The sequence below is a fragment of the Malurus melanocephalus genome, unplaced genomic scaffold (assembly GCF_030028575.1).
Source record: "Malurus melanocephalus ecotype Western Australia unplaced genomic scaffold, MMel_1.1 scaffold_204, whole genome shotgun sequence".
Classification (NCBI taxonomy): Eukaryota; Metazoa; Chordata; class Aves; order Passeriformes; family Maluridae; genus Malurus; species Malurus melanocephalus.
The window spans coordinates 906,487-931,156 of record NW_026623436.1 but is presented as its reverse complement, the minus strand read 5'-3'; the positions used below and the strand labels follow the sequence as shown (position 1 = coordinate 931,156).

General features: G+C 37.3%; 1 protein-coding gene across 1 annotated transcript in view; it reads left to right on the top strand.

Annotated features, from left to right (window-relative positions):
* Window positions 1-24,670, top strand: part of TMEM135 (transmembrane protein 135) — a 158,893-nt gene that overhangs the window by 117,597 nt on the left and 16,626 nt on the right. The window contains exons 7-8 of the mRNA XM_057373647.1: window positions 22,255-22,296; window positions 23,532-23,678. Of these exons, the coding sequence (XP_057229630.1) occupies window positions 22,255-22,296; window positions 23,532-23,678 (189 nt within the window). The remainder of the gene's footprint in view (window positions 1-22,254; window positions 22,297-23,531; window positions 23,679-24,670) is intronic.

Below are 24,670 nucleotides of genomic sequence, written 5' to 3'. Positions count from 1 at the left end.
ATGGTAAGAGAAATAACAATTATTTTCATTTTCTTTCTAGTTAAAGTATTCGTCACTGTGATTTGTTAGAATAATAGATAAGCACTTTTTTGGATTTATTGATTTWAAGAATTATGTAWTACCTGAATTATTTTGCCTGCTATRTTAAAAGTAACACTTGAGAATTGGATATCTAATCTAATATAAACTAAGATATTTTCTAATATGGGCATCCAACAAAAATGCAGAAACTGCTTAATTTTCACTATCAAGTTAGTTGGTAGTTGATGGTGAATATATTGGTGCCCCCCAGCTTGAGCAAGACTCAGTAAAACAAAATATTCATTGTTTTCTTTGCATARTTGTGTAATGAATATTTCCTAAGTAACACCCTATAAACCCTCAGGCATTCTTGGATATATAGAGGAAAGAACTGTTTGCATTGTGTATAGTATTTCCGTAAGCAGATAATTGTCTCTCCTTTATACTAATTGCCAGAGTTGCTCAAGGTRGTACATTAGATGTGAAATGGAGCTGTAAGGATCAAATTGAGCCTAATATTTAATTTGAGGAAAACCATAGGGAAGGTAGGGCTGCAAACTCAGTSTGTTCAGAGCCAGTGAGGTGGCAGGTGGGGAGCAGAGCTGCTCTGGTCTTCAGCCTTGGGGCACCCACCTGGGAAGAGGAGGTCAGACTTCCCCTAAGGAGCCTGGAGCTCCTGGTGCTCCAAAGGCCTCAAAGTTACAGTTTTGGAAATCCATCTGTAATGCTCATTAAGGAAATGTGCCCTGAGTCCTGAGCCTGGAAAATGCTGAGGTTTCCACCATATGTGAAGGACATGGGATGGAGATTTTTCTCTTGTGCAGAATAGCAGGAAATCACTTTAGCTCTTTTTTTTTTAAATTATTTTTTGTTTGTTTGGTTTTTTTGTTTTTTGTTTTTTTTTGGGTTGGTTTTTTTTTGTTTGTTTTGTTTTGTTTTGTTTTAAAAATTTATGTCAGTGGGCTCCTGGTTGTGCAATAGTAGAAAGTTATTCAAGCTCTCTGGGCATTGGCAGTTGTAGTTAGTTTCATTTGTGTACGACTCTTTGTGTCTGACCTGCATGAGCTTGGTTGAGACAAATTTCAGTAAGAATGCTCAAGGACTAGYTGTCTCTCCTGCTACATTTATTTTATTCAGTAATTAAATTGAGCTTTTCTGTGATCAAGGATTTTATAAGAGTAACATTGTACAATTCAGTTAATTTATGAACTATTTATCTCACAAAATGTTTAAATTCAGATCTAAATTAAGATTTAAGAGATTATTGTATTTTTTCTAAAGAATTTGTGTTTTTTCTAAAATTTGTTTATTCGAATGTGAAGACATAGGCAGCAACAATGTAACTACACGACTTGAATAAAATACAGCATTTTAAAGCTGAGCACTGAGCAAACTAAATTCATGTTCAAATTTTAYACATTCTTCCAAGGTTATGAACATACATAGAAATTGTTGTACTGGAACAGATAAATGATTATCTAGTCCTGCTGAGAAGCACTGGTGAAGCATGCCAAAACATAAATCAAGGACTTGATCAGGACTTCAGGTCTGTCACGCAATGCTTAACCCAGCTGGAGACCTGGCTGGAGTGCAAATCATGGGTGACTGATCTCCCCCCACCTTTGTCTTCCTGCCCCACAGGAGGTGTCATTCCTTCATTGAGTTAAAGTCTCAGTGCTAGAAGGTACTTGCAGAAAAATCCATAATGGAGCAGTGGCCTTCTGGGRGGGCACTGCTTGTGAGCCCTTGCTCTGTGCTTGCAGGGTGGGGCTGTGTGGCTGGGGTACCCCGTTAATGCCACAGGTCTGTGCCAGAGGCSTTCTGTACCTGCCCTGCCTTCCTTCCCCAGGAGCCAAGGACRTAGCTCCTTGTTCTCCTCTCTGTGCAAAGTCCTGTGAGATGGAAAAATGATAGCTTGTGTAGTTGGGGACAGGGGGACTACAAACATCAAAGTGCTGTTTTGTAAAGGAAGGTCATTRTGTATGTCAGTTCTGCTGGAAAACAAGCATTTGTCCCGTTCCTTGGAGGAACATGCTCAGGTGGTGACTTCTGAATGGCAGAGTATGGCACTTAGAGGGTGAAGGTGCAGACCAACCCCTTTGTATCTGCTGTAGCCACAAGAAATAGGAACAGTCTTCATGTGAGTCCCTGTCATGTGTAAACCAGTCTGCTAGTGCTTGGGWGTATGGGGTCATGAGTTTAGAGGGAGATGTGTGAAGGATCTTCAGTTTGATGTAGCATCTATTCAGATGTGACAGAGAGCAGGTTGCTSTTCTGGTTCATTTAAATTGAAGTTGTTTGGGTTTCAAAACTGCCTGAAAAGCAGAGGGTGAAATAACCTGCCAGGTGAATGCTAGTGGAAAGATGCAGCAAAAGTAATATGRATGTTGTTGACATGCTTGTCGAAAATACCAGATTTTAAATTAATTCTCTCCCCATTCTTCCGCCAACTACTATTTCTTTTAAACTAGATGTCTACCACAGTGTTTCTTTAAATACAATGTTTGGTGTTTTTCAGATGGCACAGGGTTTTAATGGTTGAATATGAATGCTTACTGTGTAGTTAGAGGTGACATAATATGGGTTTTGGACTCAGAAAATTAAATACTGTAAATTTATCAGACTTACTATTTAAATACAGAAAGATAAAATATCCTCTTGATGCTTACTAGGACTTAACAACTGTTTCCTTTGTAAAAATCAGTTATAATTGATAACTATGAAATACAAAATAAAAATCCAAACTATTATAAGACATATAATCAGAGGTGTGGTATGACTTTACAAGATTGGATTGGATGGAATGTTAWTTTTGGATTACACTTAAGAGTTTTTATGCTGTTAAATAAGCCTGAGGTGCTGTGAATATGATTGAAGGACTATACAGATGGTCATATTACTGAAAATATGATTTTATGACAGAAAACATCTTACAGAAGATAGTAGTTGATACATTGATTTCTTCAGCACTTTATGGCACAAGTCAGTTTTACAGCTCTTTTCTTCCTTGTCAGATTTTTCCTGACTTCAGCAGAGTTCTGGCTACACCTTGCACATAGCTAATTTCACAGAGGGAGAACTGCCTTTTTTTTTGTTTTCTTAGGGCATGATGGGAAAAAAAGCTTTTGATCTGTTTATGAAACTGTATAAACCTCACTGTTTTCATCTAGCTGCAATAATAGTTTCACTGGAGTGATCCTGCTATTTTAAGTTGAAGAGACAGGTGGATGTCAGTGATACACACTCAGCAGTAAATGTGGAGAAACAGTATTGTCAGACACTACCCCATGATTTTATTGCAAAAAGTGGATGTAATTTATTGTTTGAGGAAAAGAAAGCAGAAAAATATTATGTTGAGGGTGAGCCAATTCATATACTCTTGGATATTACACAGACCACCCAGATCTGAAGCCTTATTTTATGTCTCTTAAATCTAAATAGATTCAACTGAACATTGACCTGCCTGCCTGAGGCCAGTGGAACACTTAGAAAAGGAAAATCCACGTTTTAATTTCMCTTTCTTTTCATATCTTCCTTAGTGAAAGGCTTCACAGTGAATAAGTCTGAGTTTCTGGAATTAGGAATATTTGCTTATCAGAAGTGTGGTGTTTCTTGCTGAGAATTAAATTTGCTTACTCTGCATGATCYTGCAGTACAATCGCCTTCCAGCCATGTTTCTGTTTTGCTACAGTATGGACACAGCATCTAACAAATGAAGAAAGGTATCTCTACTAGAGGACAAAGCAAAAATATGTGTGTATTATATATGTGTATCATTCATTACTTTGTTTCATAAAAGAATTTGACAAAATTCAATAAAATTTCACACCTTTCTGGCATGCCATGTTGAAAGGTAGTGGTGGCCCACCGGATGTCCTCYGGTTTAAAAAGCTCCTTTTAAAAAAAAATATCAACAGGGAAAAAAAGGTAGGTTTCTCTGATATTGGGAACCTCATTTAAGGATGAGAAAAATGTGACTGTCCCAASTTGTAATGCTTTGCTATTTCGTTCTGCTCTTCTCTGCAAATGAAAAATGTTCTTCATAATGTTTGCTTTTCTATTGTGACTGCATGGTTTGTACTGCAGTCACTGACTGACAGGCTCTTTCTCAGCCAATCTAACCTTGAGAAAAGTCCTTTATCCAAAGAATCGGCATCCAATTACTAATATCCCATTCTGTCATATTTTCTGAAATTTTGTTGAGACCCATCTTGGAGAAATAAGTCAGTTTTTGCCAGTAAAGTGAATAATTCTTTTGACATTCAAATATGAATTTATACTTACAGCCATTGATGTGCAACCTGGTGAAATATTTCAGTTTTTCTGCTAACACTGGGATCTGAGGAGTAATTTATAATGTACATTATATTTAGTTTATACACACATCCATATTAGATTTTTGCATGAATGTATTATGGGACTCAGTTTTCTATTCATTAAGCACTTACAGCTCAAATAATCTCAATTCAGTAAGGCATTGATTAAGGAAATGTGTGGCAAACAAACTATGGCAGTTTCTTGTGGCTTCATATAACTTTGAGGTGTTTCCTTGATTGAAAAAGAGAAGACATTTTAGCTGTGGTATATCTCTTGTGAAAAATGGCTCATTTCAATCTTAAAACTRCTCATTTAATGAGGTTTTTAAGCGATGAATGGTGTGATTTTCAAACTCATTGTGGATTTAAATTTGAGCTGCTTTATGCTGGCAGAATGAGGCAATCTGAGGGGAAAAAAACAGGTAGAAAAATGATTTATGAGAATCTCAATTTCAAAATATAACAGATTGAATTTAATATGTGACTTTTGAAATTCATATTGTGAACATATGTTAATAGAAACTTCCCACAAAACCAGATGACGAGATGTGAAAAAGATAAGAGTCAGGGAAAGTTTGTTTTTCTTAAGTGTATCTTTTTCAGGTTAGCCTTTTAACAGACATGATTTCTGTCAGGGGAGATAACTGTAAAACCTCATGTATTAGTCAAGTRAAATCCTGACCGTTTCGCCTGGTTTTTAAAGGAGGAAGGATGTTTGCCAGAGCRCTCCCTTGTGTTTCTGCTGATCTCTTTCCTAAGGAAGCTTGGAACCCTGGAGCCAGTTCTGATTGTATTTGTAAAAGCACAAAGGTCCCAAAGATACAGAAAATACTGGTTTTTCATAACAATAAGCATTTGTGCAGATAAGACAGCTGTGCTGGTGATCACAGGCTCCTGGATGAGGCCGGTCAAGGCACGTGCTGCTTTGTCAAGGTTGTAACTACAGGGTTCATTCGTCATCTGGACATCAGTGTGGCTCACCTCTATCCAGAAGTCTTAATTCTGGGATATTTGCCATCATAATAGGAATACATAGTATTTTGGAGGATTACCTTRCTTTCCAGAGAAGATTCTTTAAATGAGATAATTCTGTCCACATTACAAACAAACAAAAAAAACCTCTATGGGAACTTTTTCTGAAACACCCCTGAAAACACTTATGCTATTCCTGGTGCAGATTGCTTGGAATCAACTTTTCTTTGCTCCTTATATACTAAGCTTTCTTGCATGTGTTTTTCTTCTGGCCCACAGGGATGGATCATGAATCTGAAATTTAAAAAAAATAATTAATGAAGTATTCTTACTAGAAATTAACATGAGTAAGACAGGCATTGGTTACTTTGTCCTTTCAAACTGCCAATTTTAGATACATCTGTCTGTTCTGCAAGATGTGCCCCTTAAAGAGGACATGACTCTMGGGCATTTAGACCTTACCATTACTTGTAGGATTAGAATTATAGCTGAAATTTTCTTCCTAATGAAGTCCAAACTGATATTCAAGACTGCAGTGTGATCCCCAAAACTCACTTGGCTGCATTCCACAGGTCAATTTTTCGCTAGCATATTATGAAACACTTTCATCACAGAATGCCATATAATTTTTTTTTGCAAGCGAACAATGCACATATTTTTATGTATTTTGAAATGTATTTATGAAAGAAATATACTTAAAATACAGAATAAGTGAATGTAGAAAACCCCAAAACATCCCAAATCCCCAGGCTCCACCCTTTGCTCCATCATAGATTAATCAACAATGTAAAATTGTTGTTTTTCTCTAGAACAAAAGTTTCACAGCTGTAGTAAAAGTATGTTGTTGAAAAGTGATTCATAAGGTGAAGTAATCATTTTTATACAGTACATTTGGCAGACTCCAGCCAAATTACACCATAAAAGAAATATTATATTTGACAGCAAACTGTTAGCGACATGAAATTTGAGAATGAAGACTTACTTATGACTATGCTGCTCACTGATGGTACCCTATTTTTCTTACCCAGCTGTAGTCACCATATGTTTTTYCCCTCTTTGTGAATTTAAGCTTTAGATAAATTTCTAATGTCCTTCTATTGTGAATTAATTCATGTTTGTTTGGTTTAGATATAATTCAAGGCTATTATATCTAATTTGTCTACTATGAATTGTTTACTAGATGAAATTCTGACAAGCTAAATATAAAAGTAATTAAACTTATAAAGTTTTGGGCTACCTTAAAAGTTTTTAAATTCCGTCCATTTTGTCTRTTGAATTTTCATTTGAAAAGAACATGTGTGATTCACTAAATTGCTATGTACATAATGCTAGGTTACTTAAAACTGTAACAAATAATTACAAAGATTTAACAGAATGGGATTAACTTCTTTATTCCCCTTGGCATGAGTGACTTGGGAGCAAAAGGTTGTGACCTACAGGGTCAAGAATACTGTGTGGAGTGTTTGAGGGTAGTAGATTTATCAGACAATCCTATTCAGACCCTGCTTTTCCACTGAAGCTGTGCTGATGCTCTGCAATTAGTAGACACCAGTTACCAGGGATGTTAATGCTCCTCTGGGCTTTGTTTGTTTTGTTGTTTGTATAGAGTACTGATTAGGGCTTTTGAGTGTGGTATTCACTTGCAAGTGATTTATTTTGTATCTCTAGGATGGGTTCCAGCTGTTTTGGTTTGGTTTGGGTTTTTTTTTCCCTGGGAAATCATGGTTTCAGATAGCAGCCAGAGTGGCAAACTTCTCAAAGTTACAACCAGTTCTTCTTAATAAATATTTCTTCTTAGGACAAGAGAATTTAATTTGCTATCTATCATGAACTTTATTTCTATTTTTGTTACCCTCCTCAAAAAAAAATTCCAATCTGTTACTATTTTAGGAATTAAACGAAACGTTTATCACGGATCTATAAGAACCTATTGAATACGGTTAGAAGTGAGGATGTCACTACATCTGTGTATTCTAGGAAACCCGTGGGATATTTCACAAAAGAATGTGCCCTTGCTTAAGCTTCTCATTCAGAAATTAAACCCCTATTGATACATGGAAACAGACTCCTATTCATATGTTCCATATGATTTGTAGCATCCTAATCCTTGCCATGAATCCTTTCCTTATTCTCAGCATCGTAGACTGAAACACATCAATTCAAAACATGGCTTTTTCACATTTTTTTTAAAATGTCAGCTCTTGGTTGAATACAGTTCTAATCATCTCTTTTCACAGGTGCTGGGGGTTTCCGAAATCCTTTTGCAGAGTAGTTTATTTTCAGTTATTTAAAAACTTGTTTTCTGTGAGTATAGTAAAATTTCATAAACCTTTAGTTTCTTTCACTTTTATTAGTGCTTATGCTTTTTACCTTCGACTATCAGTGTATTTTGGGTGAAACATGTAAAATACTACTGTTTTTAAACAATGTTGTATTTTAGTAGCCAGTGGAAAATAATGAATTAAAWTAAACTTTGGTAAGTAATGCCTAGAATGAAGGATCATGCAGCTGCTATGTACTGCTTGGTTTACATACTTGTTAATAACTTACTTGACTTCAACATAATTTGACTTGCAATTGCCATTCTGAAGTAAAACTTTTGTTGTAATTTCTTACCGGATTACAAGTAAAATTCTGACAGCATAATAATCTTTCCTGCAGCAGCTAGATTTTATAATTTTATTATAAACAATGAAAATAATATAGGTCCAAAAATTACCATCTGCCATATGAAGTTAGGAACATTGTTCACATAATATTGATCAGTATATTAAAGTAGTAAAAAAACCGCCAAGAACATGCCACTAGAACTTGGATTCCTCTCCACCTAATGACTGCAAATTAAAAATTAAGCAGCCTTGTCTAATCTGCTTCCATGGCTTTGCAGCATGCAGAGCAGTCCATGAGTCAGCATCAGGTGCAGTTAGAAAAAAGACATGTTCTGGCTTGGGAAGAGATAGATGGAGGAATGTAATTCCCTGAMGAAAACAGTCCAAATGTCCTGGCTACTACTCTAAACTTTTTTACGGGAAAGCTGTCAGAGCTGAAGGAATAGTTCCATGGTGCGAATCTTACGTCTGCTGATTTTCTTCCATTCCTGYTAAAATGTGTAGAATTTGTATGTCAGGCGGGTCAAAAATTTCCTTTGCGTATTRCACTCTCTCTTTAGTTTGCCATATTTAGTTTGGCACTTCTGTTGGAATTAAAGGGACATGCCAGCCACAATTCCTGTTTATTTATTCTTMCTAAGGCCTTATAAAAGGAACACATCTCAGAAGCAAGACAGAGATGTAAGGTCTCTCYTGAAGCAGTCTGCACAAGAAAACTCACAGGAAAAGGAGAGAAAGGATGGCTTWACTGGATGGGTACATGCATGGCCCACAGCTTCATATTGAGTCCTCGGTCTAAGAGTCACAGTTCACATTGTTTCTTACAAAATGTTGACTTTGAAAAAAGTACCTGGCACGGACCAGTAGAACAGTTAATTCCTGTTGGCTGCACATTTGTATCAAACACAGAAGTAGTGGCAGATGTGCTTTCTGGCCCTCCTACAAGTGTTTCACAGTTGTGTTCCACAGCCAAGCAGTTGTGTCGCTTCTGCAGTTGTGGYGTGTGTCCGTGCAGATTTATTTACCTGGCTGTGTCTCTTCTGTTGGCTCGTAACTGAGAAGCTCTGGGTAACACCTTAACTTTTTTTTCCATTGAGTTAAGCTCCAAAACTGACCTTTGCTTTTGGACAACAAATGCAATCTAACACCTTCTGTTCCCAGGCCTGCTGGGATTGCAGCCACGTGAAAGGTTTGTTTGCCGCACCATTTTTATATGGCTTAATATTTTCAGCAATAATAAAGTGCATTGAGCTTGCTAGCTAAATGTAAAATGAGGGCAAGATGAATTTTATTCTAGGAGAACGAATAGTTGCATTTGTGACTTGAGCATTAAATGTGAATGAAAATTCTAAGAAAAAGTAAATTGAAAATTAAAATCTTACTTTTTGCTCTCGTTTGTTATTATTTGAGGGTATTTTCAGCTGTAGGAACCAAGGGCTGACCACGGCCTGATGCCTTTGGGTTCTTCATTCACTGCAGTGATACTTTGTTATCAAGGAAACCTTCAGAACAGCTTGCTTTTTCTTTCCCCTTGAGAAAGTTAYACAGTTGGTTTAAATTTTGGATATGTGAGGACATTTAAGTGTTGGCTCTATTTTGCAGTCTTTTGAAGTAGAATAAAAGGACTTGAAGTCATGAGGGARTGTCTCATTTTCTCTTCATTCATGTCAAATATCTCACTTCTAATTTTTCTACAGTCTTCAGTAATGGAGAGTCCATTGACTCCTTAAGCAATATATTTTTAGCCACTTTTTTGGATAAGATTTTTAGAGAGTTTGCTTGAATATATCTTGATATAATTTTGGTCTATTCTTCTCCCATGCACAAACATGAGGAAAACAGATTACTTACTTTACTTTGTAGCAAAGTCTAGTAGCAAAGACTTATCACATACTGCTTTATTTTCTCCCCCTTGTCTGCCTCTACCCTSTTGCCCTTCGTGATGCACAAGGCAATTTATTTCTGCTGATAAAGCTTGACAAATATGATAAAGCAAGACAATCAATTCAGTGTTTTGCAGGTTGTAGCCTTTCTTCTGCACCCCAAATCAGGTTTTGCCTTTTGCTGCTTCACAATTCTTATGTTCATTTGTGTAGCTGATTGTTTCTGCATATGTATAATGCACATTCAGTTGATGAATAGCATCCTGTTTTTTTTTCTGAGCCAATCTCTTCCTCTGCATAAAATCACAGAATCACATAATGGTTTGCGTTGGAAAGAGCCTTAAAGATCATCTAATTCCAAGCCCCCTGCCATGGGCAGGGACACCTTTCACTAGACCAGGTTGCTCAGAGMTTTGTCCAGCCTGGCCTTGAACACTTCCAGAGATGGGGCATCTGCAGCTTCTCCAGGCAACTTGTGCCAGTGTCTCACTACACTCAGAGTAAATATTTTTTTCCTAATATTTAATCTAAACCCACTCTCAGTTTAAATTTACTACTTCTTGTGCTATCAGTCCATGTCTTTCTAAAAAGTCCCACTCTGGCTCTCGTGTAACCYGTTGAGGTATTAGAAGGTGATATAAGGTCTCCCCAAAGTCTTCTCCAGGCGGAACAACCCCAGTTCTCTCAGCCTGTATTATTAGCCCCTGTAGCCCTTTTCTGCTCAGTATTATCTGYAAATGTCATAGGCATGCACTTTTTCCTCTGTCACCACTCTCATTACTGAAATTACTGAGTAGCAGACATGCAGGTTTGGTCYTTGTGGAGTACCACTTAGTATGTCCTTCTAATTTCTCAGGAAGCCGTTGATAACTGCTCTCTCACTACTCTTGTCCAACCAGACAGTAATCTGCATTCATTAGATAACTTCCATTGGTTTGTGTTTCTGTGATTTAAAAAAAAATAAAGTCACATAGTCTAGGTCCAAAGCCTGACTTAGGTCAGTAGCATATGACACACATTACTTTGCATTCCTAGTCACAAAATGATACCCARTGTTACAAGGATTTTTTTTAATAAGCATATGTTCAGTGTTAGTCATGTCCTCATGATTGTCTTCCAGGTACTTATAGGGGGTGTTTACATATGACCTTCCTCCTTAGGAAGCTTGTTGAATTGCAGTTTTGTCTAATTCCTCCTTTCTCAGACAGTACGCTAATGCTTAGCACTGTCTCTGTCTTTTCTAAAAATAACTAAACATCCCAAAGTTATGTAGCTTTCTCACTATTGAGGACACTCTGGTGGCTCACAATCAGTCTGTACCTGGCCTTCTCTAGGAATGAGGTGACTTCCTGCCAGGAAAATTCAGATTATGCTACATACTTCATAGCTGACAAAAGCAGATGTAGTATATTTACAAAATTAAATAGTTGTGGGTTTTTTTATTAATCTCTTAAAGGATATCAACAGTGGTTAACTTCACAACAATAATTTTTGAAATATTATTTTCATAAACACCATGTTCTTGCTTAAATTGGTTCACTGCAGCAAGTGTTCCATAATGTTAACATAATTAATTTTACTCTCCTTCATGTTTTTGAGGAAATCTGGTGTTTTATCTGGATGATTATATATATTCTTGATGCAGAGTTACTTTTTTCTTAAAAACCATTTTTTTAAAAAAATCAGAAGCAATAGGGATGTTCAGAAGCCACATTTATGTGATTATTAGGAGAAGAAAGGACAAGGAGTCAATTGAAGAAGTGACACATCCTATCTCTGACTGTGACCTGTAGGCTTGGGCTTTGTGTCAGGTCACTCCAGGTCTCATCACCGGTCTCTCAAGWTGGTCTTTTTGGTTTGTTTGGGTTTTTTTTGGTGATGCAACTTTCTATTCCAAATACTGCACCTGGATGTGCAGCACTAAAAATATGATCTAACTGACCAGCACTGTAGTAATTTAAAATAAATCTGTTATGTTAGAGTAGAATGTGGTCTCTTGCTAAAATATAAACCAGCAAGGGAGTTACTCAGGGGTGGATTTCTGTGGTTGCACTAAAATTTGGTTTTCAAAATAGTGTTTTCTTGGGGTGGTGCACAAACACTTTTTTCACTCTGTGGTTCTTCCAGCACAGATTTTACATTTTAATGTCATTTCAAGACTTCCTATGGTACTTATGAACATCAGAGTCAAACACCACAGCATTCATGCAGGAGATGTGGGTGTAAACTCTAAGTCAGCAAGTAAATCTGCATGGGGTAATGATCATCACAAAGAAATAGAAGGTGAATTTCAAGAAAATTGCAACATGGTTATTTACTTTGTGTGTAACAGCCAGCTGATGTGGTAATACTTATGGCTAAATACTTGTAACAGTSTTGGTGATTTTGGCAACATTCTGCATTATACAGAATTAAGACTTTTTTTTCTGAATAATGGAGTGAAAAACTCAATTCAAGTCAATATATTAATTATAAGTAACTCACTGATCTTCACTCTCTATCCTAGCTCAGGAATGGCCTGGGCGCATTCAGAATGATTGCCTGTTTCTTTMAAATATTTTTATAGCTTTTCATTTAATTATAAATTAATTCTGATCATATATTTTATTAGATGCCAGAGATAGGGTTAATAAATATAAAAATATAAATGGATTGTCTCCTTTTAATCACATCTTCCCCAAATTGAAACAAAGCAAACAGCCAAACATTTCCCTCAAATCCAATTACAGAATCATTTGGGAAAATCAGATGTTGTATCCATTTTTCTTGAATGCTTGAATTAATCATTCAGTGAGAGAGGTTTAGCTCACTGAAATTTTGAATCATCTTCAAATAGCATTAAGTATTTTTACAGAACACAGTTCCAACAAGTTTAGCCTCCTCTTTTTTTTTTTTTTTTTTTTTTTTTTTTTTTTTTTTTTTTTTGTCTTTTTTTCCAGTTGCAGAGAGCCAGTAGAAAAAGCCGGAGGAAAATATGGCGGTAGATAAATTTAGCACAGTCCCCTTCTAAGAATCACTGCAGGTGCCACCATTATTTAATAATGAGCAAAATCCATTGAGGGTTTAAAATTATTTGTTTTTTAATCTCRTAACAGCATGTCCCTTTAGTGACTGACTCATTGTTCTAAAAACAATGAGACGGCATCAGTGCAGCCCTGRCTCCAGAGGTGGACGTGGTTTCATACACATATTGAGGTACATTTCTCTGTGTCCTCATGCCTCTAGGGATGATTTGACTTCCCATCTTCACATCTCCAGGGTTTTTTTCCATTTCCTATTTTTGTTCTGTKCCTGATTTGGAGAGAGTGTTTGGGKTTTGCTGTAACAGAAGGTTACTGTTTTTTGATAAAACACTTGTAATTAAAAGGTCAAAATTGGATAGTGGAAAAAGTCCATCACTTTKCAAAATTCAACAAACCAATTGAACTAAGCAGATAAATCCTTAACTTCATTGTTTRTTCAGCTTTTTTAATTTCTTGGAGAACTGTATTCAGCTCTAGGGTCTGCAGCACAGGAAAGACATGGACCTGTTGGAGCAGGTTCAGGGGATGCYGTGAAGATGATTAGAGGGCTGGAGCACCTTTCATGGGGTGACAAACTGAGTTGGGGTTGTTCAGTCTAGAGAACAGAGGGCTCCTGGGAGATTTTAGAGCACCTTCCAGTACCTAAAGGGGAATGACAAGAAGGGTGGGGACAGACTTTAATAGAACGTGTTCTTTAATAGAACAGGATAAGGGTTAATGGTTTTAAACTAAAAAGGTAGATTTAGTCTTGATATAAGAAATGGGTTTTTTTTTATTACTAAAGGGTGGTGAGACATTGGGAAAAGTTGCCCAGACAGGTGGTAGATGTCTCATCCCTGAAAACATTCAAAGCCAGGGTGGATGGGGCTCTGAGCAACCTGACCCAGTTGAGAGTGTCCCTGCCCTTGKCATGGGTGTTGGACCAKAGGATCTTTAAAGGTCACTTTCCATTCCCCCATATTGTTCTATGGTTCTGTGTTGGCTTCTTCTGTTAGCTGTGTGAGGTAGGGGCTTTGATGAAGGATTTTGAGATGTAAACGTGGCCACTGAATGATTCAGTTGCTGTTCCTGAGCCCACAGCGCAGCATTGTTGATACACAAAGATATGGAATGTCTGCATCCACCTTAAAAAAAACAAGTTTTTGGTTTTATTTAAGATCTTTTAAGAGAAATTGCACTTACTGAAATTGCAGTTACTTGCACATTTCAGAAAGTGCTAATCACTGAAGAAATGAGAGCATTGTAAATAGTAGGATAATTAMCATCACTAGAAATCTGATTTCAATTTGACAATAACACAGAAAACTTGATTAACAATCAACTGTGAAGTGTTGATTGATAGCAGCTTTGGTTTACAAACCTGAATCCAGTACTGTAATTTAATTTCAATATAAACAGCTTTCTTTTCAATTGCAGTGTCACATTCTTCACAGAATTRCAGAATTTTTCTTCTTAAATGTAATTCCCTGGATTTACAAGAGAGCTTAATGGGACCACAGATCATTGCTGACTACATGGTTTGTCATTTCCATGCACCCTTTGTTTCCAAGTATTGTAAAAGATTCATTCAGCGTAGCTCAAGAAAAAAATAATATACGTCCTCCAGGGTGCTAATCTCACCCTTTCTCCTTGAATGTTGTCCCTACTTGCTCTTTGTTCATTTACTTTTTTATAAAATCTGGGTTTATATTCACTGCATTTAATAGTTGCAAAACCATGGCCTTTTCAAAAGATTGTTTTATGCTTCAAGCACAACTAAAAGAAATGCCATGGATACATACTTTAATGTTTGACTTAAAACACACAAAAATTAAACTATCTGATTTGGAAACTCAAGTTATGAGGCTTTTGATTGAATTTTGATCCTGGCCACATTTGTGCATTTAAAAGTTTGAAATATAATTTTTATAAACTACAACTCTTCTGATTTCAATTATTTTTAATGATGTCTGACATGTTTTCCAAAAGCTGTGTGTTGTCCGTGGGGTTCAGGATTAGATTTGTTGCTTATAATTGCACCTCTTAATTTTTTCATAGTTCTGGCTTGAATAGGTAAGACTTGTGTATAAAGATAGAAAGAAAATAAATGTTTAACCCAGAAAAGGAGAAATTCAGAGGAGAGAGAATCTGGGTATGAATAATTTTTTCCACTTAAATTTACCTCTGGATTTCCTCTGTGCAAGTTGCAAGTTGTGCCTCATGATCCTATTGAATCTTGGAGGAGGCAGCTCTTGGTGCAGTGGTGATGGTCTCTGCTTGTAGCCATAGTTGATTTTCCTAAAGTTATGTGGTCCAGTGTGGTGGGGCCTCCTTCCTGACCCTTGGAGGCAGGAGGGGAAGAAAAGGTTTTCCATCAGATTTTCCATCCCAGTCCTGTCAGAGTAGAGGAAGAGAGAGGCAAGGGTTATTTCTGCTCCTGCATCAACTGGAAAAAATTGGAATATGGATACATACTGTCAGGGAAATTATCAAGTTTTATGTTGAGGAAAATGTTAAAGTTAGCAGCAACTGGTGCATGGAACAGACTCCTTTTTGCTCTCAGCATTTCTAGGTGTCTTGACATGATGAGAGTGTCGAAGAGATGTTTCTGGATAGACAGACTGTAATTTAATATTTGAAATATGGATATTCTCTTTGGGTTATCTTTGTGAGATATATAAGTTTTAATTTCCTTAATATGAATCAAATAAAGGTGAGGTGATTAGTTGAAATGGCCATTATCACAAAAGTAAAAGCACAATAATCTTGTTGAATCTTCCTTGTTTGAGCARCCAAGCCATCAGGTCTCCTTACCCATARCAGGGAGGTTGGAAATAGATGATTTTAAAGGCACCTTTCAACAATTCATTCTATGGTTTGTTTTGGCTAGAATAGTTAGTTTTCTTCCTAGTAGCTAGTATAGTGTTGTTTGGAATTTAGGATTAAAACAGTGTTGATAATTCAGGGATGTTTTCATTATCACTGAGGAGCGCTTACATGGTGTGAAGGCCTTTTCTGCTCCTCACTCCACGAGCAAAGGGGCTGGGGCTGCACAAGGAGCTGGGAGGGGACACAGCTGGGACAGCTGACCAGAGGAGTATTCCATACCATACATCATCATGTGCAGCAGCTGAATTGAAGGGGAAAGCTGAAGAGAGGCTGCTGCCCAGGGACTGGTTGGGCATTAGTCAGTTGGTGGTGGACAATTGCTTTGTTCATCTTTTGGTTTACATATTCTAATCATCATTTTATTCATATCAATTATTACTGGTTAGAGGGTTTTTTTTTTTTAGTTTGTTTTTGTTGTTGTTGATATTTTTTTCCTTTCCTGTCCTATTAAACTGTTGGTATCTCAACCCATGAATTTTACTTTCTTTTCAAATTTTCACCCCCCCCTTCCACTGTGGGAGTGTGGTGTGTAGCTGTGTAGTGATCAGGTTAAACCACAGTACCATCCATAAAGGAAGCTGACTGTGTTTTGATTCTCCTGTAGATCTAGAAAGGAAGCTCCTATGTGTTTAGATGTTACTCAGCTGCAAACAGTAGTTTTTATCCAAAGGAATTGCATCTAAATACCTCTCTGTTTCCTAGTTAGGGTGCTGCAATCTTATAYTTGATGCACTTTATTTCTGATGACAATATATATAAGCAAAGTAGTCTTTTCTTTTTAAAATGATGTGAACATCACCAATAATTCCTGGAKTCGGAAGACTCTTGTATAACCATATCTACAGAGATTTTTAGGATCCAGTTGCCCACAGATTTATTTTAATTAGGACCAATATGTCTTTCTTCATCCTTGTCATAAACCACTGACAGCTTGATGGATTTGGACACTGAGATTAGCACAATAATCAAGTTGTTCTTTGGTTGCTGAGAAGGATCTAGATAGTCTTCAGATATCTGGAAAAGTTCACCACAACTAAATAATGACAAGTCAACGTAGATTTTGTAGTATGTGCAATGACAATGTTTAGGAAAAAGATTTTCTACTTAAAAATGAAAATGTATGCTCTTCCACTTGGAAAAATATTAGTGGTACACACTTCTGAACAACCTTTGGTTTCAGTTTTCCTTGTCATACTGAATAGGACTGGATTGCCTCTTATTTTATGTCCAGAGATATAAAATACTTCATTTTAAAGTAACATTTTTCTACATAGTTACATCATTGAGGAAAGTCTGTCTGGTCCAGAATTTTTCTTGGATCTCTGAGCCTTTTGGTAAACTAGTACTTCCAAAATGTGATTTTATGTTKCAGTCATCRCATAAACAAATTAGTCTCAAAGTTRCTTAGAACTGAGCTTCAACTAATTGCTTCATTTCTTGGATTCAGGATGATTAAGCACATGTCTCTGAGTCTTGAATTTATTTATAATCCTGTTTCATGTGGTGCTTGCTCTGTACTTGCATTCTTGTAGCTACAACCCACTTGATTAGCATGGTGTCATTCCATAATGAAGTGYTGATGAATTATTTTTTAAAAAACAGAAATGAACTTTTAAGAATAACATTCAAAGGGCAGTTGGAGGGAAATGTGAAAGAGGAGCTCACTTATAGGAAGAAAGGGCAAAAGAGAAGATGGAAAAGGAAGAAGAGAAATGGATATAGAAGACATCTCAGAAAAATGGCACCTGTTGCTGTTGACTTTTAACCCTGGGAAGAGGATGAGGAAAGAATCACGGAGTCCAACTGAAAAACAGAAGGAGGGAGGCATAGTACCCTCTCTAAGCAACTTAAAACAGAAAATGACTTATCCTTCAGAGATGAGCATAGGTCACAAAATACCATTGAGAGCCTTTAATTCCTAAAAGCAAGAACTTTAATGGCAAGGGCTATAGCTGGCATGTTCAGACACAGTCATGTTTCATCACTATGATCCTGCCTCCTCCATAAAGAAGACTCCTTAACTCAGGATCGTGGTCCCCCTGACCAGTGTTTACAGGCAAAGTGTAGCAGTAATATGCCAACACATGTCCTGAGCTTAAAGTGCTTCCTTCCCACATGGCCATAATGAGAGCTCTGCATATAGGAGTTTCTAATTTACTTTTACCCTTARGGATAATATGARCACYGTGGGGATGTTGTTAAACATGGCMTGTTGTTACTACTGTGAGCTGCTTYCTGCTTACCAGTTCCCTGGGTGAAAAGTGACGTTCCCTCAGAAGGTTTCTTGTCTTTCGAAGAGCTATGACAAGACATAATAAGACAAAACAGGCATACTAATGAAAAACACCAAAACATAATTACTGGCATCCAGCCTTACAGTTCAGTGTGGGAAATTCTTCCCACAGGAGGGAGGGAAAGTACAGTTAACTCATGTACAGCACCTCTTTACATATACAAACATTATTACAGTTAGTTTGTGTCTTGCTGGAAGTAYAGTTTGTATCAAGCCTTGGCTCTATTCCACTTGTGCTGTTTTCTTTATGAAAAAATAAATGTGTGTGGCCGTAAGTTAAATTTATCTTATAAATATGCACGATTAAAATCGACCCTATCTRCTCTTGTGCCAGAATTGTCCCAGCAGGGGAATTTTGAGAATCCAAATTTATTGCTTTGGCTCCTTGATTCTGCTGCTCCTTCAGCTCCAAGCAGGGCTCTGGCCAAACACAGGCTGGAACAGAGCAGAGCTTTTCTGCTGTGATCAGGTACATGGTGCCAGCAGGGACAGCTGGCAAAGTCACTGGTGCTGTTGCTTTGTACCAGGGACAGTCCACTCTGATGGCAAAATGTAACCAAATTACGCACCATTTAAATTACTGCTTGCTGGACAAAAAAAAATGTTGCCCACCTGCAGCATGGGATGTGGTTTCTAGGACATTCAGGGTGGGGGAAACAGAGTAGTAGAATGGTTTGATTTGGAAGGACCCTTRATGATCATCATGGGCCAGGACACTTTCCACTAGATGAGGTTGTTCGAAGACCTTGTCCAACCAGGCCYTGAACACTTCCAGGGWTGGAGCATCCACAGCTTCTCTGGGCAGCCGGTGCCTCAACACCCTCACAGTGAAGAATTTCTTCCTAATATCCAATCTAAGCCTGCTCTCTCAGTTTAAAGCCTTTCCCCCTTGTCCTATCACTGCATGTCCTTGTAGAAATGTAGGTGAGCTTTGCTCTGGTAGGTGTAGAAAGGTAGGTGAGTTCCTCTGATGACACAACTCATCTGTTATCTCAGCTTTGCAAGTTGCATAATGCCCTAAAAAAAACCCCTTACAATTCACTATTTATATTTCTYCTGTCCCAGGGCTGTCTGCAGTGCTGGGCACATGTAATGCATTGTACTAAGCTCATTTGAAGCTTGAATAGCTCATGGGGGTCAGCAGCAGAGTGCAGGCTTTTTCACCCCTTGAGCAGTGAAGCATTGAGTAAAAGTTATTATAACCAATTAGTGGTGGCATTATTATTACCAGTTAGTGGCTGTATGAAGCAGATCATTACTCTTGGTTCAGTTATTAGCAGCCAGGTGTTCATGRAACGTGCTGTGTGCAGCCAGTGTTGTACCTCAGCAGTTACTGTTGAGGCTGGTCACTGAATATGTTATGTCTCTCTGCAAGGGGGTTGTCACACACCCCATCCCACCCCCCAAAAATAAGTGTTTTTAAAGTCAGTGTGTAGGGGTTTTTTGGTTGCTGTCAGTGTTGTGTACCCARTGAGTGAATAAAAAATGTCATTTCAATCTCTCGAAGTGTATTCTGAAATCTTTAATAAAAAGAATTAATAATGATTCATGATGTAAAGCAAAAAAATAGAATTCCAGTTTTGTTGTTGGTTGCTGCTTCATTCATAAGAGCAAAATGGCCATGCAGAGTTACAGTACAAATTACTCTTGACTGAAAGTATTGTTTCTGTAGGACTCCTGTTTATAAAATCTTTAACAAGCCATATTTCCACACACCCATTAGTTTTGCAGGATGACTTTACACAAGACAGTTTAGACAGAAAGCAACATTAATTAATTTAAGAGCTTGATTGCACTTTTTACTTTTTTAAAATTAAAAAATATAGGAAGTTAAAAGGGGATAAATCTCAATTGTGCCTTTAGTATCACTTCCTTATTGAACTACATATTTAACTGATGCACTTTTCAGGCCGATTCATAGCTGTAGCTCTATAAATACATAGTATAGAACAACTAAAAAAATAAGAAAACTAAGCATCATTAATAAAATTCCAGTGCACTAAATACTTTCTGCAAAGAATTGACTTTTATTGTGTAATTAAAATAGRCATTAGAAATATTTTTTGTTTCTTTGAGGAAAAAAAGTAGGAGGTTGGAGTGCTGTTTTCTGTTTTGGTGATTCAGATCTGATTTTTAATATTAGTGAAGAAAGGATTTGACATTTTCTTCAAGGTCAGTTTAAAGGAAATGAATTGCAGAGTAGCATCCATCAGGGTGCTTGGAGCACAGCTGGGCAGGGACATCTGGTGGTGCAGTAAAGGAATCATTGAACACTTGCAACTGGAAGTGTGGTTATATTGGAAAGATTAAGGAAAAAAAAAACTTAATTATGGCCATATTGTAATTACTTTCCTGTTTCGATATTATTCTAGAAACATTTGCTTGTTTAGATTGCAGTTTGTGTATGGTTTTATTTTACTTGAAAAGTAGAAACTAAGACCTTATTCTTGAGCTGGCAGCTTGCTGACATAATGTGTTGGACACCGTTCACTCAAAGGACATTTAACTGACAGTCAGCTTCAGGTTTAAAATCAAACTCATGAAACTTGACCCTGGTTCTCTGGATAGAGTGGGGTTAATTTGGGTGTGCATTATATAAGTGCACACTTATATACAAATAAGTGTGCATTTGGGCTCGGTTTGTACTTCCACCAGTGATTGACTGTGATCTCTGGGCTAAGCTGATTTCAGTTGTTTCACTCCGTCATTTAATTTTCAACCCATCTTTGGGTCCATCTCTCTGTAAAAGTGCTGTGATAGTGTTTCAGCTTCTAAATTGTATGTGAGGGTAAAGAATCATAAAACCCAAAATAATTACATGTCTTTGRTTTCAAAGTTCTGTGTCAATTAAAGATATAGTGAGCAATTTTATTTGAATGTGTTTAGCTTGAACTCCTATAGATCATAAATATCTGACCAATATTTTAACTGCAGTCATTTAAAAAGACAAACACAAGTGCAATTAATTTTTTTGTGCTGTGTATAACTGTGTCTGATACTTGCTTAGCACTGTGCACGTGCTGACAAAACCAAGTCCTTGGAAACATATATGTTGAAGGTCGTACCCTTGGGAAGAGTTTCCCAGGAGTGTTTAGTGCTGTGATGTCTTACCAGCTTTCCACCAGGCACTCCCCTGCCAGGACAAAACAAGACTTTCTACATTTGTGAACATCTTTGATCTCGTTATGTTTTTCCTGCTTGCTGCACRTATCCAGCCATTGGTAGTACATGTTGACTACACATGGAGCCTTCTGGGAGGTGGTGTCACCTGTTCTTGGAGGGTGTGGGCACGGCACTTCCAGGAACAGTGTGGTCTCTGCAGGTGGAAGACGACAGGTTGTCTTTGTCTTGCTTCTTTTTACAAARCATGTGATTGCTGTCCTGTCTTCCYTTAGAGTAGGGGTGCTCTTGAAATGGTGGTGTTGATAGTTTGTGTTTTGTGTATTGTGTCAGGAATGCAATTTTACCATCATGTAATTCCCAATGTAATGCTATAAAAAGAAAAGAGGAAAAAACCCAAGTATCTGCTCTCTCCTATGCAACCAAGATGTTTTTTTTCAGGAGGAATCAGTAGCAGCTGCAAGCTTTACCTCCTTTCATTGTATCTTGCACAGAAAAAAAAGTCAATAACCTAAATCTTTCATAGCCAAATATGGGCTCCTTGCTGTGGTCATTCTTCACACAAGGAACCTATAGCTGGTAAAAACATGCATATATAAATATAGTCAAGCTCAGAATCAGAGCAACYGCTGTATAATTGAAAAACTGGGACTTCCAGAATAAGAGTCTTTGTAAAGTAAGAAGCTGCAGAGATGAGCACTTTGCAAATACAAAGTCAGAAAAACTGTTTCCTGTAGCTTTTCACAAGAGGGTGGRTGTTTCATTGTGATCCAACCCTCCTTTCTCTCCTTGCAGTAAAACTTACGTTTTATTAAAACTTATGTTTTATTAAACTCATCATGACTACTTTTGTCATCTTGCATTGTTGCCCTAGTGGTACTGTCACCATCCTTTATAAATTCTCCAGTCTTGGTTTGGATAAAAGAGAGAAGCAYTGGCATTTGATGCATTATCCTTTGTTTCAGAGATGTCCTGAGGTTGTGGTGACAAGTAGGAATCAAGGATGGCCACAGAGTTACTGCAAGTGTGCTTGTTTTTGTTAATGAAAAGCTGGTGTTCCTCCACAGCCCTTCTCAGAGATACTGAATCTGTGGCAGTTTATAWTGCCAGCAGCCCATTATAAAGAAATCTGTTGGTTTTATCTTTCAGGTGCAAAGATGGCTTGAAAGGATTTACATACTCTGCACTGAAGTAAGTAAAGCTTCTGTGACAATGTAAGACAAGATTTTGAGGAAACATGCACAGTGGCAGCTGCACTGTAAGAAGGGTATTCCTAAGAAAAATCATGCTGCTCTAAATTTTTTCTTTTTTTTTTGGGTATACAACATATTTTGAAGAAGGAATGATCATAGAATCATTTTGGTTGGAAAAGACTTCTAAGATCATCCAGCCCAACCTTTAACCCGGCACTGCCAGGTTCACCACTAAGCCATGTCCCCAAATGCAACATCTACATGTCTTTTAAATACCTCCAGGAATGATGACTCCACCACTTCCTGTTCCAGTGCCTGACAATAGATTTCAGTGAAGAAATTTTTCTAATATTGAATGTAAACCTTCCCTGGTGCAGCTTGAGGCAGTTTCCTCTAGTTTGCTGGCAAGGGAGAAATCCCTTCATATTTGGGACTGTTATTAAAGGAAACTCAGATGTATGATTGCATGGTTTTGAAGGAATCCTAATGTTATATCTTTCTAAAACTGGGATTCATGATAACCCATATTTTCCTGTGAACAAATGGCTGCTGTGTTTTTACCTGGAGTTTATTTGCTGCCTTACAGAATGACAAATATTTTATTCCTTCGTTACCCTCAGCAAGACTACCAAGATACAGTGTAACATGGATTAAGGTGCCTAGTGTTAGAAAACATCTTGCCATTGTGTCCTCCCTTGCCCTTGATACACAGTAATTCTACACCTGAAATGGGCCAGTATTCTTCACTTCYGTGTGAAGAAAGAAGGCTGAGGAAGAGACCAAGCAAAACAAAGTTCATGTTTTCCATGGGAGCAAAAACATTTTAAAGATTTTGCAAAATAGATATTTTATAAAAATATTGTAGTAATTATCAATCATTATGTAACCCCATTTTGCTAGAAATAATTGAGATATTTCAAGTGCCTTTTTATGTTCTTATTTAGTRCTCTTCCTTTGTCTGAGAGATGGACTTCCCTATTAATGTTTTTGTTGTTAGTTTTAAAAAATTCCTGCCATCAATTCTGTCCTCTAGCTGAAATATATCTTTAAATATATGTTAGTGGAGTGATCTTTTCAAAGAAGTACAAAGTTTGGCAGCTGTATAAGATGAGTTTTTACAGAACTGGGAGTAACATCAATCTAGTTTAAGACTTAGAGGCTTATACAGGACTAAAAGCATTTCTTTGAGTTATTTATGTAATTTGCTTTTTCTGTTTTGTATTTTTCTTTCAGGTTCATTGTAGGGAAAGAAGAAATCCCCACCCATTCTTTTTCACCTGAAGTGGCATTTTCAAAAACAGATAGAAAAATCAAGCATTGTGAAAAAGTATCACAGCCAATGAACATACTGGCTCTAACAAAAAAGCTCATGGACAAAGTGTGAGTGAAAAAACTTAAATGAAATTCACAAAATGAATCATTTTTACATGGTGCACTTTAATGTCTGTTATGTTGTATTTGACAATGTTTTATAATACTTCTGCTTTGTACTTCAGTGTTTTTCTGTTTCATTTTTACTATGATGGCAAATGATGAACTCTAGTGAAAGCAAACCTTAAGCCTTGTATATCATAGCAATGACTTGCAACATGCAATTGTGTAAGGAGGGAGGATAAATTCAGTCCATGGTGAGTGCAGGATAATAGTTGCCTTTTCTGCAGTTTTCAGCAAAACCAGTTCGTGGCAATTCTGCTGGAACTAGTGGTAATATATTAAGGAGCGAAATTGCACAGCAGCAGGCTTTACACTTATGTCACCATAAGTGGCCGTAACATAGTCTATTGGAGGCCCTCCATCCCTGTATTGCATAAAGGAGARCTATCTAAAAATAGGATTGATGGCACATGGGCTGCCTCCACTGTCAGGCATAGGAAATTGCAAAGCAAAGAGTGAATCTAAAATTGTTTTGCACTAGGTCAGATCTGAAGTTAGGCAAGGTAGGTGCATTCCCTGTCTGCCGGATACAAGTCATTGTCTTTTAGTATGACCTTAAAGAAGTGAGAGCAGTGAGCTTTTTATTCTGGTATGTTCAGACGATTAACTTCTGCTGTGATTGATTAATCTGCTTCAGGCATGTTGGATACCACRAGGAGTCATTCATTTACAGGGAAGATAGAGTAAAACATGTTCACATGACACCCATGAATCTTCACTTCCACTCACCTCTTCAAGAGCAGTTTTATAGACAAACCTGTACCTGCTGCCATGCAGGAGAGAGCCTTCCAAGTGCATGGTGTTCTCAAAGTAGTGGCTTATTTCACTTGCTCAGGTGATGAACAAACATGAAGTGATCCCCATTACATGGTGACATCCTATGATTTGCTGTGGGTTTTAGTTGAAAGATATGAGGGAAGTCATCTGTGGCTTTTCAG